At 42.3% G+C, this 15,114-nt stretch overlaps 1 protein-coding gene across 2 annotated transcripts in view; it reads right to left on the bottom strand.

The window, feature by feature from the left end:
• DNAJC4 (DnaJ heat shock protein family (Hsp40) member C4) overlaps positions 1-15,114 on the bottom strand; it is a 1,241,876-nt gene that overhangs the window by 1,208,178 nt on the left and 18,584 nt on the right. For both annotated transcript variants that reach the window (XM_069645092.1, XM_069645093.1), the window contains exon 2: positions 12,634-12,762. In XM_069645092.1, the coding sequence (XP_069501193.1) occupies positions 12,634-12,728 (95 nt within the window). In that variant the 5' untranslated portion in view covers positions 12,729-12,762. The remainder of the gene's footprint in view (positions 1-12,633; positions 12,763-15,114) is intronic.

Genomic DNA, 15,114 nt, shown 5'->3' with positions numbered 1-15,114 from the left:
CCCTTAGGTGCACGGAGGTTTGGTGGATGCGCTGCTTGGATCAGACTCCTGCCAGGATGATGGACGCAGGAGCGTATGATGGATGGTAGGTTAAGCGCGAAATGCGGCGCAGTAATGTCTTTTCTTGCTAACCTGTATTCTTTATTCCTTTTCAGGTCGCGATGGTCTTTCTGGGCGTGTGAAGATTTCCGGAGCGGAACCGGCCAAGAAATGCCCAGCCAGGTGAGGTTCTTGTGATTACTGCCGTAAATGCCGTGAGTAACCTGTTTTAACGTTGTCCTTCTTTCTCTCTCCCTTCAGGTGCTTCATTCCGGTGTGTGCGTGGTGTCCGGATGATGCTGCCAACTGGATGGAAGACCGCGAGCAGCAGGAAGACGGATAATCGACGGATGGAAAGTTGCAGGTAAGCAGAGACTGCTAATGATGTTCTTTTGTCTCCTCTGCAGGTCCGCTGTTCAAGGATCGCCGGGTGCTGGTCTCTGGACACGATGAGCGTCACGCTGCTGGCTGCAGAATAACGCGAAGCACGTTCTGTAGCTTGGGTGTGGTTTCTATAGCCTCCCCTAGTAAAGTAGTCCAGGTAAAGTAGTCCGGGCTGCCACACCCAAAACACTGCACCGCACAGTCTGGATCTAAGAACTAGACTGTGTGGGTGCCTCCATGTTTACTGCAGGCCTCCAAGGAAAAAGTAGTCCCTTCAAGACAATGTCCCAACCTAAACATGAGCCTGGCGCCGAAGGCACCAGGACCGACTCCAGGAGAGTCCATGATGATAATGCAAGGCCCTTGGGGCCCCAAGTGAACCCTGAGTCCTAACCCTACCTGGCATGTGACCATGCCAGTGGGGTTTTGGGTCACGGGTCGTGACATGTTTGAGGGAGGGAAACTACTGATGTTCTCTGAATGGTGTACAAAGTTTGAATTATCAAAGGGATTGTTTCTAGCATATGGGGCAGTAGTCTGGAGATTAGCGGAATTGTGGGATGGAATACCGGTGGAACCAGAATCAAGCCCACTTTTGAATGTATTGCTAGAACAAGCATGGGGGAAGGGGAGGGTGTCACGAATTTATAAGGCCCTCCAGGAGAAGGCACCTAGGGGAGAATTGACAGTAAAGGGGAAGTGGGAGGTGGATTTGGGCTGCCAGATATCGTAGGGGGAATGGACAAAGATCTAGGAACAAGTCCAGAAAGTCTCACGGAACGCTAGGTTCCAGCTGGTCCAATATAATATCCAGCATAGGACATATGTAACCCCTACTTGGCTACGGGCAATGAAGAGGACCTTGAGTGATGAGTGCCCAAGATGTAGTAGGAGCCCAGCGGGACCTTGTCATATGATCTGGGACTGTGAAATTATAGTGAATTATTGGGACAAGGTGGTTAAAGGTGTGAATGCATTATTGGGGATAATATTGGACCGCAAACCGAAAACATGCATATGGGGGATCCTTTCAGGGGTGTAGAAACATAAATCATGGAATAAAATGGCACGATTCCTATTAATATTAGCTAAGCAGCACATGGCGATTGCCTGGAAACACCCACAAGGGCCGTCAATAACAATGTGGTAGGCGGACGCCCGGAGATGGGGTATGGCGGAATTGGAAATTGCACGGGGGACAAGGGCAGATATGGAGGATGACAGGGTGATGGCAGACTGGGGTCCGCTGCTGAATGACTTGGCTAAACACAATGATTTAAAACCACCATGTGGAGGGGGAAAGAGGGAAGCAAGGAAGGGAGGGTGGAGGGATTAGAGGGGGTTGGAGAGGACTAATAGGGAATAGTGCCTATAATGACTGCCATTCATAGGAAAGGGAAGAGGCTGATGAGGGGGAGATACGGGCTATGAGGTCTTGTGGGAATTGATAGATAGATGGGAAACTGGCGACTGGGGGGGGGGATAAATTGGGATTGTTGTTTGTTTGCCCTGTTTACAAATGCAAATAAAGAGTTTATTATTATTTTTTTTAAAGCAATCATTCCGGTATGGCCCTTCTGTTAACTCCAGAGATATACTCACTCTGTCACGACTGCTAGAAGTTACTATAAGTGAAACATCAGATGCCCTTGCTAATATCACTATTGAGTTGAAAGCTGTGCGCCTTGCAGCATTACAAAACAGAGTAGTACTCGATATGAGTTTGGCAGAGAAAAGCAGGGTTTGCCAAATTATTGGAACAAAATGTTGTTAATTTATACCTGACACCTCACCTTTAATGTGGGATGCTGTTAAAAACCTCCAGAGTATCGCGGACCAATCACATGTCCCTACTGGCACATTGGATATAGGTGGTTCCCTGTGGTCTATTTTGGCTTCTTTTGGTTGGAAGTTGGTATCCATTCTCGTGGTAGTATTAGCTATAGGATTTCTTATATGTTTATGTATCAACTGCCTTACTGCAGTGTGTCAAACAATAACTGTGTGCCTCAAACCGGCAGCCACTTTTGTTGCAACCACAAATGCTTTCATGATGCAGGAAAATGCCACTAAGGACACTATTGCCATAGATCTAAGAAAACCAACCTACTTACATTAATACTACATCAGGATAAGAGAACTTATGTTCAAAGGGCCGATTGTAAAAAATTGTGAGCAAAGTAACTGCAAATTGAGTGAACATTAGTTTGACAATCATGTTATTCTGTGCACACAACCATTGTATGCTTGCCTTGCAGTAAAAACACCCCTTGCTTCGTAAGTACACATTTATTCTTGGAACAGGCCATAAATGGAAATAACATAGGTAGCAGCTGCACCAATAGTAGCCTGACACCCTGACCCCATGTTCGTATTTAGCTTGTGATTTAACCACTTGTCATGAAGAAATGTAACACCAAATGTTTACAAGTTGTTTCCAGAATAACCTCAGAGTTACGGACGATGCCTTGCTGTCATTCTACTCTCCGTTTAACTGCATTATGAATTGACAAACCTTTGACTGCCAAACAGCGCTGTGCCAGAATCTCATTCTCTTGGTGTGTGTCCACAAGTGGGCATAATGACTGGATTATTTCCCACACAAGTTTTTGTCTTTTTTACAAAAAGCATAAGATATTTCTATTCAATGTTTAACCAGAAAGCTCATTGAATTCTCTCTGCCCTTCTACTGGCATCAGCTGTTAATATCTCTATAGTCTAAGCAGGGGGTTTTCCGCCCGCCAGCGATTAAACAAGGGTTGCAGCTGTACACAACAGCAAATTACGCAAAGGGACTGCCGTTTAAGCAGCAACAGCGTGTAACAAAATGCCTACGAAGAAGAACAGGACCACAGGGACCACACTATCAACAATTTATGCTGCTTGTCAAATGTGACTTGCAGAGAGTACCCAGACGAGTACTGACTGACTGCAGTACCTGCACGCCTGACTGCCAGTTTCAGCGCTGCTCGAATTTCGAGTGATCTGCCTCCAGCTTCATCTCTACTGCCTCCTTGACAACTAGCCATGCCCCCAACCTTCCGTGGCTCTACAAAATCTCAGACGTGTGCGCACCTGTGCGCGCGCACCCAGCAGAGTACCCAGACAAGTACTGACTGCAATACCTGCACGCAGAACTGCCAGTTTCAGCGCTGCTCGAATTTTGAGTGATCTGCCTCCAGCTTCATCTCTACTGCCTCCTTGGTACCCGCTTTGAACTTTCACAGGACTTTTACTATACAGACGCTTTATTTGTTATAAAAACAAGTGGATTATAACTAAATATATTGCGTTTTTGCCTTCTGGACAACTAGCCACGCCCCCAACCTTCCGTGGCACTACTAAAACTCAGACGTGCACGCACCTGCGCACGTGCACCCAGCAGAGTGCCCAGACGAGTACTGACTTCTGACCGCTGCACCGCGGCACAGCGAGTCAGCGCGTTGCTCCATTAGTAAGAATCCACTGCTACTTATCATATTTCGTTTTACTTTACTTCTACTCTGTTTGAAAACAGAGTTAGCTGTATAGCGCCACAATACTGCCTAAATTGAGTTACCTTAGAGTCTAAGGGCCTCATCACGACTTGGGCGGAAACGCCGGCAGTATTACCGCCGGCGGTATTAGCCCTACCGCCAAACTCCCCGGCGCTAATAGCGCCGGATCACGAGTTCGGCGGTAATGTTAATCCCCATTTCCCATTGAGCCCATTCGGGAATGCCCCATTCCCCATTGGGCTCAAAGGGGAAATTTCACGCTAATACCGCCGGCGGATTTCCCGCCTGCGGTATGAGCGCGAATTTTCAGCGGATTTCCCCCCAGCTAAAAGCTGGGGCGAAATCCGCCAAACTCCTGATTTGGCGGACCCTTAAATCCGGCAGTAATAGCGCTACCGCCGGATTTAAGGGTTACCGCCAAAGTCGTGATGAGGCCCTACATCTTGTATCTGTTCTATACCTGTTGCCTGCTGTTACCTATTAACTCACACGCTATTTCATTACTAGACTGTGGTGCTAGCATGAATCGCCTAACTTCAGGAATGCCCCGGGTTCCGAGTCTACTGACGCGTAGCATCTCAAATAAGTCCCCAAGCAACCTTAGCGCCTCTAAACCACAAATTTTTGCAAAAAAAAGACCTGACTCCTTGCCTGACATTCACCATTTTTTTAGTGAATTTTGACTCTGATCAGGGTATAAATAATGTGCCAGCCAATATTGCATTACTTGACCACCTTCACAAAAATGCAGACAAACATCCAATGTGTTTGTCTGATAAAACGATGCAGCGCTGTGTATCCCTTTCTTCTAGCCCCACAAACAATGCATTATTTCATACCCCTACTTATTTACCAGAATTCACTATGGAATTAAACCAAATTCCATTTGTATCATCAACTCAGGTTGCAAAACAAAAATCCCTTTACTCTGATATTATAAATTATGACATAACAAAACCTTTGCCTACAGTGCAAGTTGTGGCAATCGATCCTTGTTTACTCTCAGTTCCTCTCTCGTCCTCTACACAAAATCTTGAGGCGAATAATACTAATTTACTATCAATCCCAAATGATGTTCCAAATGCTCCAAACGCTTTGGCTCTTGACAAGACTCCAGAGCTCTATACAACAGATGCTCCAGATGACATAATTTCCCCAAATGATGTGACAATTGCTCCTAACACTTCTGCTCTTTCCAAGTCGCCAGAGCTCTACACAACAGATGCTCCAGATGACATAATTTCTCTAAATGAATCTCCTTCATCTTTTGTTGCGTCCTTCTCTAAACCGACAGCACGCCCATCATTTGGTTTCCCTTCTGTTAATAATCCTTCACTTGATGTGGCTTTAACAGCCATTAACACAACCATATTTTCATTAGTGAAGCTTTTTGAAGTGCTGGACCATAGATCAACAGGTCAGCAAGCCTCTTTATCTCTTCTGCATAATAAAGTTGACTGGATTGCAGCATCAACTATCAGGGGTATTTCCCCTATGAAAAGAAGTGAGCTCCAATCTGTGATGCCTGCGGAGAGTTCTGCTCCTGAAGTGCAAACTGAAGATGTACAGCCAAATCTTGAACCATCATCAGTCATTAACGAAGTTGAAATAATTACAAATTCCCCTGATGTGCAAATTGTTGAAAAACCGTTATACGAAGTATTTACTAAATCAGCTCAAATTTCCAAGAGAAGGAGAGGAAATAGAAAGCGCACATCACAAAATCTGAATTGTTCTGCTAGAAACCTTGATATTGAACAAAGACCACCAAAAAAATCCCCGAAAAAAAAAAATAACAGAAAGCTAAAACAAAAATGTTTCTTGCAAATGTAGCTTTTGCAGATAAATTGTCTCATGATTTATCGAATCAAGATTTGGAAGAGCCTAATAAATGCCCTTTGCAACCAAGAGCTGTTACATCGACTCTCTCTTCAGTTGCAGAAATCTCCGAAGGTAAGAAGCCTATTCTTTCTCAACCAATTTGTACTGTAAGCGAAGATTTTAATATAGCTGAATCTAATGACATTCAAGAAGAGCTTATGAATATGTCTGTGTACCCTAATGACTCAATCACGGAAGTAGTTCATCATAGACTACATAATACTACATCAAACAAACAACAGGGGATGTCTACATTTCGTGTTAATTTTGATACTAATTCTATAGCCCTCAAGTCCCTTGATCAAAGGTGGAAAGACTTGCAAGCAAATTCTCTAAGTCTGCGAAATAGGACGGTCCAATCAGATACCTCTATATTAACCAATCATAAACCTTGCAGAGCTGTATTATAACATGGTGTAAACTCAGAGCTACCCACAGCCACTAAAGATGTCCTAAACATCTCTGAAGTTATTATCCATGACGAGCATAGACCGGATATCTATCTCCCAAATCCACCAATGCTAAGAGACGAATGCTTACAGATGACAATGCTTGATAGGATATATTCGGATCCATTTCCAAATCGCAAGACCATACTACATAAATTGATTTCATACCTACTTTAGCACAAGTTAACTCAAATGATATTGCTTCCCTATGGTACCCAATACCAGCACAACAAGATATCAGTGCAATAGATGTATACTCAGTAATTGTTAAAACCCTCATCTGGAATGAAAGACAGGAATTGTTCAACAGAGGGTTAAAGACTGAAACCTGCTTTCCTCCTCCTAAGATTGATAAAACTATACCCAAAAGTATAAATTCAAATGTACCACTTGCTCACAATACTGATTCGACTTGCTGTACGTGTCAAGCCGTTAAAGGCCCAATCCAAGGACCTCCACCTTCCAAATGGGAATGGCTTAGAAATGATAAAAAGGTTGGAACTTTTCAACTAAACCACTTGACTAAGCCCCATAAATTATCTCACTCCTGTACTCTAGCATCTTGGAATACAAGAGGATTCTCACATTTATTATTCACTAATGAATCGAATCTCAATATATATGATGTAGCCCTACTACAGGAAACTTGGCTACAAATTAGCCCTTGTTGGATTGACCACCAATTTAACATTGTTCCAGCCTCTAAACCAACTAAAGGGCGTCCAACCGCTGGCCTCTTGGTTGCTGTCCGTAATGATAGCCAGCTTACTCTTATAACGTGGCCATCACCTGACAGTGGAATTCAGGTTGTCCAATTATCAACGGCTAATCCTTCTCATCCTCTTTTTCCCTTGTGTTTGATACTAAATATTTATTGGAATCCGTTATCTCCTTCTGAGCTTCGTTTTGTAGATGAAATGAGAAATGTGTTAAATCAGGCTTTAGCTATTCCTGATATTAGAACGGTGATGAATGCTGGAAATTTTAATTTAAATTGCTTGAGCACCAGGATAAAATATAACACAAGATCTTATAAGTGGATGAAACTATCTTTCGAAAGAAAGTTAACTATGTTAAATGGATCCTTCCCTTCAGATACTCCACCCAAACCGACGTGGAAACGTAAAAAGAGTAAGTCTATATTAGACTATGTTTCATGTCTGCGGAAGCCATTTCCTTGATAACATCATTTAAGGTATGAATGACCAAACTCAGCGATCATAACATCCTAGAAGTCTCTTGGTCGCCCCATGAGGTTAGAAGTCGGGACTATTATAACTTAACAATAGAACCAAATAATGAAGGTAACCGTCTCAAATGGTACCCTTCACAGATAGCTAAACTAGGGGAAAAAATATCTGAAATAACAAATGGTAAATCTGCTATAGATAATGTGTTTTACAGTGACAGTATTCAAATTTTAAATCAGGAAATAACTATACTTCCTCCTACAACTTACTTACATAAATATCCACAGTTAATAAAGGTAGCAAACTTAAAGAAAGCAATGAATAAGGAATTGAGAACCACATCTGCAAGGACATGTACATCTATCAAAAATCAAATAAGAATCCACTATAAAAATCGAATCAAACAACTCTTGTATAATTATAATCAGGATAGAGCTGAACCTATGCTAAGAGCGCTAGTTTCTAAGTCTACAGGAGAGATTTGGAAAGTTTTAAATTGTATGCCTTGTAATGCCCATAGATCTATTTTATTAAATCCTATTGACGAGTCATTATGGTCAGCTCATTTTGAACTATTATTTCAAAAACCAAATCAGAATTGGGATTTACAACCTATACTGAACCCTCGTTTATCTGACCTTGTATTTGATTAATTGGATATTTTACGAGCTCCTGGACCTGATTTGCTCATCAATGCTATATTAAAGAAAAATCCTGAACTGTGGGAAAATGTTTTAAAATCCATTTTTATGAGAGTCATTGACACAAACCAAATACCTCCCTCCTGGCAACAGGCAATTATTATTCCGACATTAAAAAAAGGAAATAGATCGGATCCTGTGAACTATAGACCAATAGCACTGTTAGATGCCGCAGGGAAAATCTTTGCTAAACTGATTCTTAGAGATTTTACTAAATGGCTGAATAAAGAATGACATTTCGACATTAATCAATCTGGGTTTGTGGCTGGAATCGGTACTGTTTTAAATCTTTTCATTTTATCAGTATTAAAATATCAAGCGATTTTAACCAAACAACCGGTTTTTATGGCTTTTATAGATTTTAAACAAGCATTTGACTCAGTGTCAAGAGCAGTTTTATGGAAGAAACTCAGAGACATAAATTGCCCTACATATATTAGATTTTTAATTACAAAATTTTACACTGACACTTCTATACGAATCAAGCTCACGTCGAATGGATTTTTATCAGAGCCAATTAGAACAAACTCTGGTTTAAAACAAGGCTGTCCATTTGCGGCAATTCTATTTAATCTGTATATTAATGATATTTGTACTGCATTTAATTCTATGCGATCCTTTCCTCCAAAAATTGATGTCTGTGAAATGTCATATCTATTATACACTGATGATCTTGTGGTAATAGACAGAACCCCGATTGGGTTACAGAGAAAATTAACAGCGCTATATGAATATGCATCAAAAAACAAATTAACAATTAATATCTAAAAATCTAATATTATAATGTTCCATCATGGTCGTTCGCCAGTCAAAACTAACTTCACCTGGAAATTAGGTAATTGCAAGCTTGATCTGATTCAAGAATATAAATATCTTGGTGTTAATGAAAATTCGCACTTGCTTGACTCGCCGTACCAAGAAGAAATTGTTAGCAAAATGAAACTACTTGCGATTCAAGGCAAAGCACTCCAAAGGAACGATGGAAAATTTCCTATCATACCAGTTAGGATTTTCTATCTGCAGAAAGTAGTCCCAATAGTAACGCATGGTAGGCAAACTAAAATTAACCCAAAAGCAATAAAATGGGACTATATTGAGGGCCTATTTTGGAAACATATTTTACCACTACCAGTATTTACTCCAATCACCCTCATTAGATTTGAATTAGGTCTTGTGTCATTAAATGCTACAGTCTCTTGGCTTATGTTATCTGTATACCGGAAATGCCTAATTGCCGCTGATTTAAATATGAATTTATTTCCAGTTCTAGAAAATACTTTTGAGAAACCTACCTACAAACCGCTATTACAATGGAAAAACTGCTGTTTGTCGATTTTGAAGGATGCTGATATATCGCTAGATTTGTTGCTACACTTCCCTGATAAAGCAAAATTGAAACTTTGGAGAAGCGACTGGATTAGCACTATCGAACAAATTAGTGTATATCAGGCATACAAAAATGGTGCCTTCCAATTGCGAGCAGTGACTTTCCTACCACAGTACCTAATTAAATTTCCTGACAGAAAATATGCGGATGCATTTTTACGGTTTAGGTTCAATTTAATGCCTACAAAAGATAAAGTAGCTTCTCTCAACCACTTGGTAACTATCTAGAATATGATCTTATTGTACTAAAATTGATGCTATCAAAACTACAAGGCATCTTTTGGTTGATTGTCCAGCGCTTTTAGAGATTAGAACTCGGTATCTTTATAAACATTTTAAGTACAGATTGATAATAACAAAAGATGAACTATGGGATTCAATTTTTAACACTGCGAATACCTCTTTGATTAACGATATTATTCAATTCCTGAAAGAGCTAAAATTGTTATCAGCAAATTAATGAGGTTCCTATTTTACTATGTACTCCGAAATCCAAATATTGTAGTCACAAATATGTATATAATGAAATGTCCTACTTTTCATTATTTACTGTGAATTGATTCTGTTATGAATTTATTTATATTTTAAAGATAAATTTCAAAGTGGATTTTAAACAAATAACATTTCAAATGTGTAGCAAATGCAATCTAATAACCAATTAAGTTTTACAGCCTTCTGAAATTATGCTATATAATGATGATCATTGATTCTAAATGATGACGTAATATTTATTTCGTTCTGTAAATTTGGGTCAAATGACAAAGCGAAAATTGAATTGTAAAATAATTGAAAAAGTTGTAAACTCAACTAAAACAATATTAATAAAAAAAGAATTTAAAAAAAGGAATATCCCAGTTGCTCATCACAATTTGTCTATAGCGGCATGATGCCTTTGGTGCCTTTTGCCCTCTATAAGCTCCTCTAACAAAAACAAATGCATAGACAGTCATACTGTAAGGAAATAGGTTGCTAATCTAGCTGTGAGGTCTAGTGGAGAAAGACTTCAAATCCCATGATTCCTGTGACCGTTGGTTTAGCTGTGGTGAGTTTGGGTATGTTCATTTAAGGGGTGCGCTGCTTGTTGGTGATTGTCGATTTTGGAAGCAGGCATGGGCCGAGGGCAGAGGACCATGAATGCAGGCAGATGAAGCTGGAAGTAAGCCTGGTAATTTACGAGCTGCGGAGTTCGTAGCTTGGAAGCCAGGCACGGCGGTGAACGAGGCCTGCAGCGTTTCACGCTGCAAGGACGATGAGGCGATGACGGTGGGCCGTCCAACGCGCATTTCTCTTCACTTGGGGTAGGGCGGTCGAGGCTCCCCAGGCTTCAGTTAAGTGGATGTCACAAATGTATGATTATGTTCGTTCCTATGATTTCGGCACCTTGTTTTGAGCCCGGTGGGCAACTGGAGTTAAGCTGGCCTGGAGGGTTAATTACCAGAACTGTGGAGGAATATTTTTACGGAAGCATTGCATTCTTCCAGTGCGGGAGAGGTTTTCCTGAACTAATTAGTTTCATCTTCAAGCGGTCTGGAATTAGTACCGCATGACAGAAAAGAACTTTGCAATGTTGTGTGTGCCACTTGCTCTTGTTATATTCTTGGTGTGCAAACTGTCTTCCGCGAATATGAACTGTGTTCCTAGAGTTTCTCCTGAAGAAAGAGGGAGATTTCAGTGCGCCGTGTGTGTATTATGTTTCATGTTTTGTATGCTTTTGAGTAGTTACTACTGTTCATGGAAAACTACATATGCTTTCTGTTTGTTGCCAGTTAAGGTTAGGTTGGGTCAGGTGTTGGCAAGAATACTCTCTAAACAAGAAGGGAGTTTTCCTGAAATCAAGGTGAATCAGACAAGTCAGGAAATAGTGTTTTAAGTCCCCTAACCTTTTCCCGGTTAGCCTAACCACCCCTTACCTATCCACAACCTCTCCCTAACCCTCTTCCCACCTTCGGCTGCCTCGAGGCACCTGTGTAACAGAATCAGGGGCTTGTGCCAACTAAGGGTGGAGGGGACACTTACATTTGGCTTCTGTGGCTAGGAAGGAGTTGTGTGATACTCCAGGGGTGTGACACATACACACACCTATACGCGATAACATAAACACTTCACTCATTCATAGGCGCACCCACACGCTACATTTAGACTGCACTCTCATCCACATGTGCAAACATTCACACTTCTACTTACAGAGACATCCCCTTCCATGCACACATGTATTCATATATGCACAATGGTCTTTTCCCCTTCCCCACATGACGCCTCAGCTCTCCTGCCGGTGGTCTCCTTGGTCTTGGTCCGACGCCTACGGTCTCCCGCCGGTGGAAGCAGAGCTCCTTCAACAGAGTGCTCCAGGATGTTTGAACATGAAGGGATGCACAGCAGTGCCCCATACACACTTTTGGGCCAACAACAGCCCAGCCTTGCATGATCAACAGCTGAAATGCCGTAAGCCAAAGGCGAAACCACTGTTCCCTAACAAAGCCAGCCCAAGAGCATGTCCTCCTAACTGGCACTTGACTACATGTCTCGCTAGCTTTAGTTGCTAACAATATTTGTTAAAGTTTGGGTTTCAAGGGTTACAATATACTTCCTTTTGTATAGAGGACTTACAAACCAAACTGACAATATATAAATTGTAAAATAAACATTGTAAGGAAAACGGTACGACTCTTTCTTTTCCCCATCCTAAACGGAAAACCACAAGTAGAAGCAGTCAACCCATCATCCGAGTTTTACATACGTACTAAGACTCTTAAGACACACGGTGAAAGATAATGAATGGTAAGGTACTCTGCTGTAGTCACTGTTTCACACAGAATTAATGAAGGTTGTTATACACCCCTGTCACATGTCATTTTCATTTGTTACAGCAGGGGTCACATACAACATTCACTAACCATTGGCATTCCCCACTCATTGCTGTATCTGCAACCATCCACCACTAACTTATTGTTTCAAATTCTCTGCTGATAATGCAATGACGTGTTACGACGATAACAGACCACAATGTGAGACCCTGTGCCGCCCTGAAATTAGTCTCTGACACTGTGAACAAATGATTCTCTGCCCTCAAAACAATGGCCCCAGTCTCATGAAACGGTCCCGTTACCTTTTAGTAGATGAGGTGGACAGTGCGTTGTGGGCCCCCTTCCAACAACGCAGGCATCGTCGGATTGCCAGGAATTGGTGCAACATCAGATTCATCCCGCACACAGATGGGGGGTGGCCACAGTCAGACCTGAGAAACAGAGAGAGTTAGAGAGAGATAGAGGGAGAGGGAGTGGACGAGAGAGAAAGAGAAGAAACATTTAAATGAATCGTGAAAGGGCAATTCTCACTCCAGCCTCTTGGGTGTTCACTGTGTAACTTGAAGCTGTTAGTTTCAGTGGAACATACCAACTACACGTTCCACACTATGTCTTACCTGCGGTAGTTTTGTGCGACACAGGACAGTGTCAGACAGGGTGAATCTGCCATAAGACTAGGGCGAATACCACACAGCGAGTGCTTCCAGGCAGTGCTTGAGTGAGATCTCCCTGTCTGACAGCAAGTGTGATGCGCTAACATGCATCCCAGAGGCTGTTTTAGGGCTATGTGTCACGCTGCTCTAGACCAGGATTTAACACTGAACAGGTTTTTGAAGTCTTTCTCCGAAACATTTGTTACATGGAAACTAGAGTGGGCTATCTCCTTTTAAAGGATTTGCTTAGTTTGCTCACACAGTGGCAATTCAGTTCTGTCATCAAGACATTTTGACAAAAAAATGGGCCTGCGCCTTGGTGGCCTTGGTGACTGATAAAGATTAAAGCCTAAGTACTCACTTAGGGTGTCAGATATTCTGTTGGCTGCCTTTTTTATTTTATTTGGGCTATCAGGTGGCAGAGCCACCTATATGCAGAAACTATTGTATTACAGTACAGATAGGAAGAAATGGCATATGAGGAGGGACACAAGCTTGAAGGTGTGGTTTGCTCATATGCCCACCCATTGACTTCACATGGCCATTGTAATCCCTGTATTCCACCCAATTCCTGCATCTCCCCGCCCAAAACACCTCCTCGTGGGAACTCTTTGAGCTTGCTTTAATCAAGCCTTACCATCAAACTTTGCACTGAGTGCATGCCCGTGTTTTTTAAAAGCAGTCTTCTGTGAGTTAGTGACTTAATTGGAAATATAAACAGGCTACTAGTGTAATAAAAATGTCTTCATCGGGTCTACCTTCGGCCACTAGATTTATAAGCACTATGCACGTCCTTCACTGATGTCCTGTTAAAACAAGCATTGGCAAAGCCAATAGTTTTGGCTTGTGTTTAAGTATTAAGCATTTGCCAGGCATTGGTATTAAATGCCTAGGTACTCGCACCATTTTACATCTGCTACCATCAATGGCCAGTGAGTACAGCTACGTCAGTGCCTGGCAAGTGCTTTCCCATGCCTATACAAAAGCCCAACCTGTTGGCATTGCCAATGCTTGTTTTGTTCTGCCGACAATGTCCCAATTACCTACCGGTAATCTTTATTACACGAGTCCCAATCTTGTCCTTTACCTAGTGAGTGGTGGCAGCTCCAAGAAAGACCTCCGATGACAAGCAGTCAAAAAGAATAAAGTGGTGGAGATCTCTGGAGCGATACCTAAAATACCCGATTCTTGGGGACAATATTATGAAAGATGACTGCGGGGATCGAGCCGTATAAACCGAGATGGGTCCTAGTAGTTTGGCATATCTCCATATAAAAACAGGAACTGGGGCTGAAGCGGTGCGGCAATGAAATATGCAGCATGCACAAAGCGTTTCACCATCAACCAGCCACCCGCAGCACGACATGTTATGCTTCACTTGGCTACGCAAGAAGACCCCTTCAGAAGGAGAGTGACTATACTGTCACAGAGTGCTCAGACAATACTCCAACTCCCAGAGAAAGTGAAAGGGTTTTTAGTGAACTTTTTTTATCAGGGCGCTAGCTAGGGTGTCCCTCTGTCCTCTAAAAGCACCACCCCCCCTCTAACCCAGGCGTTCCTGCACCCCAGGTTTCCAGGTTAGAATATACTACTGGTTTGGCGTACAAGTGCAACAGTACAATTGCCTGCAGGAACCTCGTGTTACTTTGCCTCGAGGCCGTGTTCCTTTAACTCTCAGCAGCCAGACTAACGCAAGAAGAGCCTGGATACCAACGCTTCTTTCCGGCACGCAGCACTGCATGGACAAGTGCAAAATTAAGTTGCCTGCGGTTGTGTGCAGGTGGCCTGTGAGGTAAGTGGATTTCCTTTTCACTTTCTCCTCTTCTGAAGTCTCTGAGAAAATGTCTATATCAGAGTCCCCTACCAAAATCTAAGGTAGGGAAGCATTATGCATAGAGCAAGTGTGGATGGGGCGTTTCAGCTGCTAGTAGATTCAGAGGGAGACTGTTTTATACAGCCCCTTGAGCTCCAGCCTAGACCCGGTGCTGACACACATCTAACTAAGCCCAAGGCGTATGAGGAAGGATACTGCGTCACCACTCCAGCTAACCTTCCATTCGAGCCCTCCACCCCGCATTTCATATAAGAGGAAAGAGGCTGCAAAAATCACGACTACTTTTCAAAAAAGAA

The sequence above is a fragment of the Ambystoma mexicanum genome, chromosome 2p (assembly GCF_040938575.1).
Source record: "Ambystoma mexicanum isolate Mex_15411 chromosome 2p, UKY_AmexF1_1, whole genome shotgun sequence".
NCBI classification, from domain to species: Eukaryota; Metazoa; Chordata; class Amphibia; order Caudata; family Ambystomatidae; genus Ambystoma; species Ambystoma mexicanum.
Note: the sequence above shows the minus strand (reverse complement) of the source record. Positions and strands in the feature narration are given on the sequence as shown.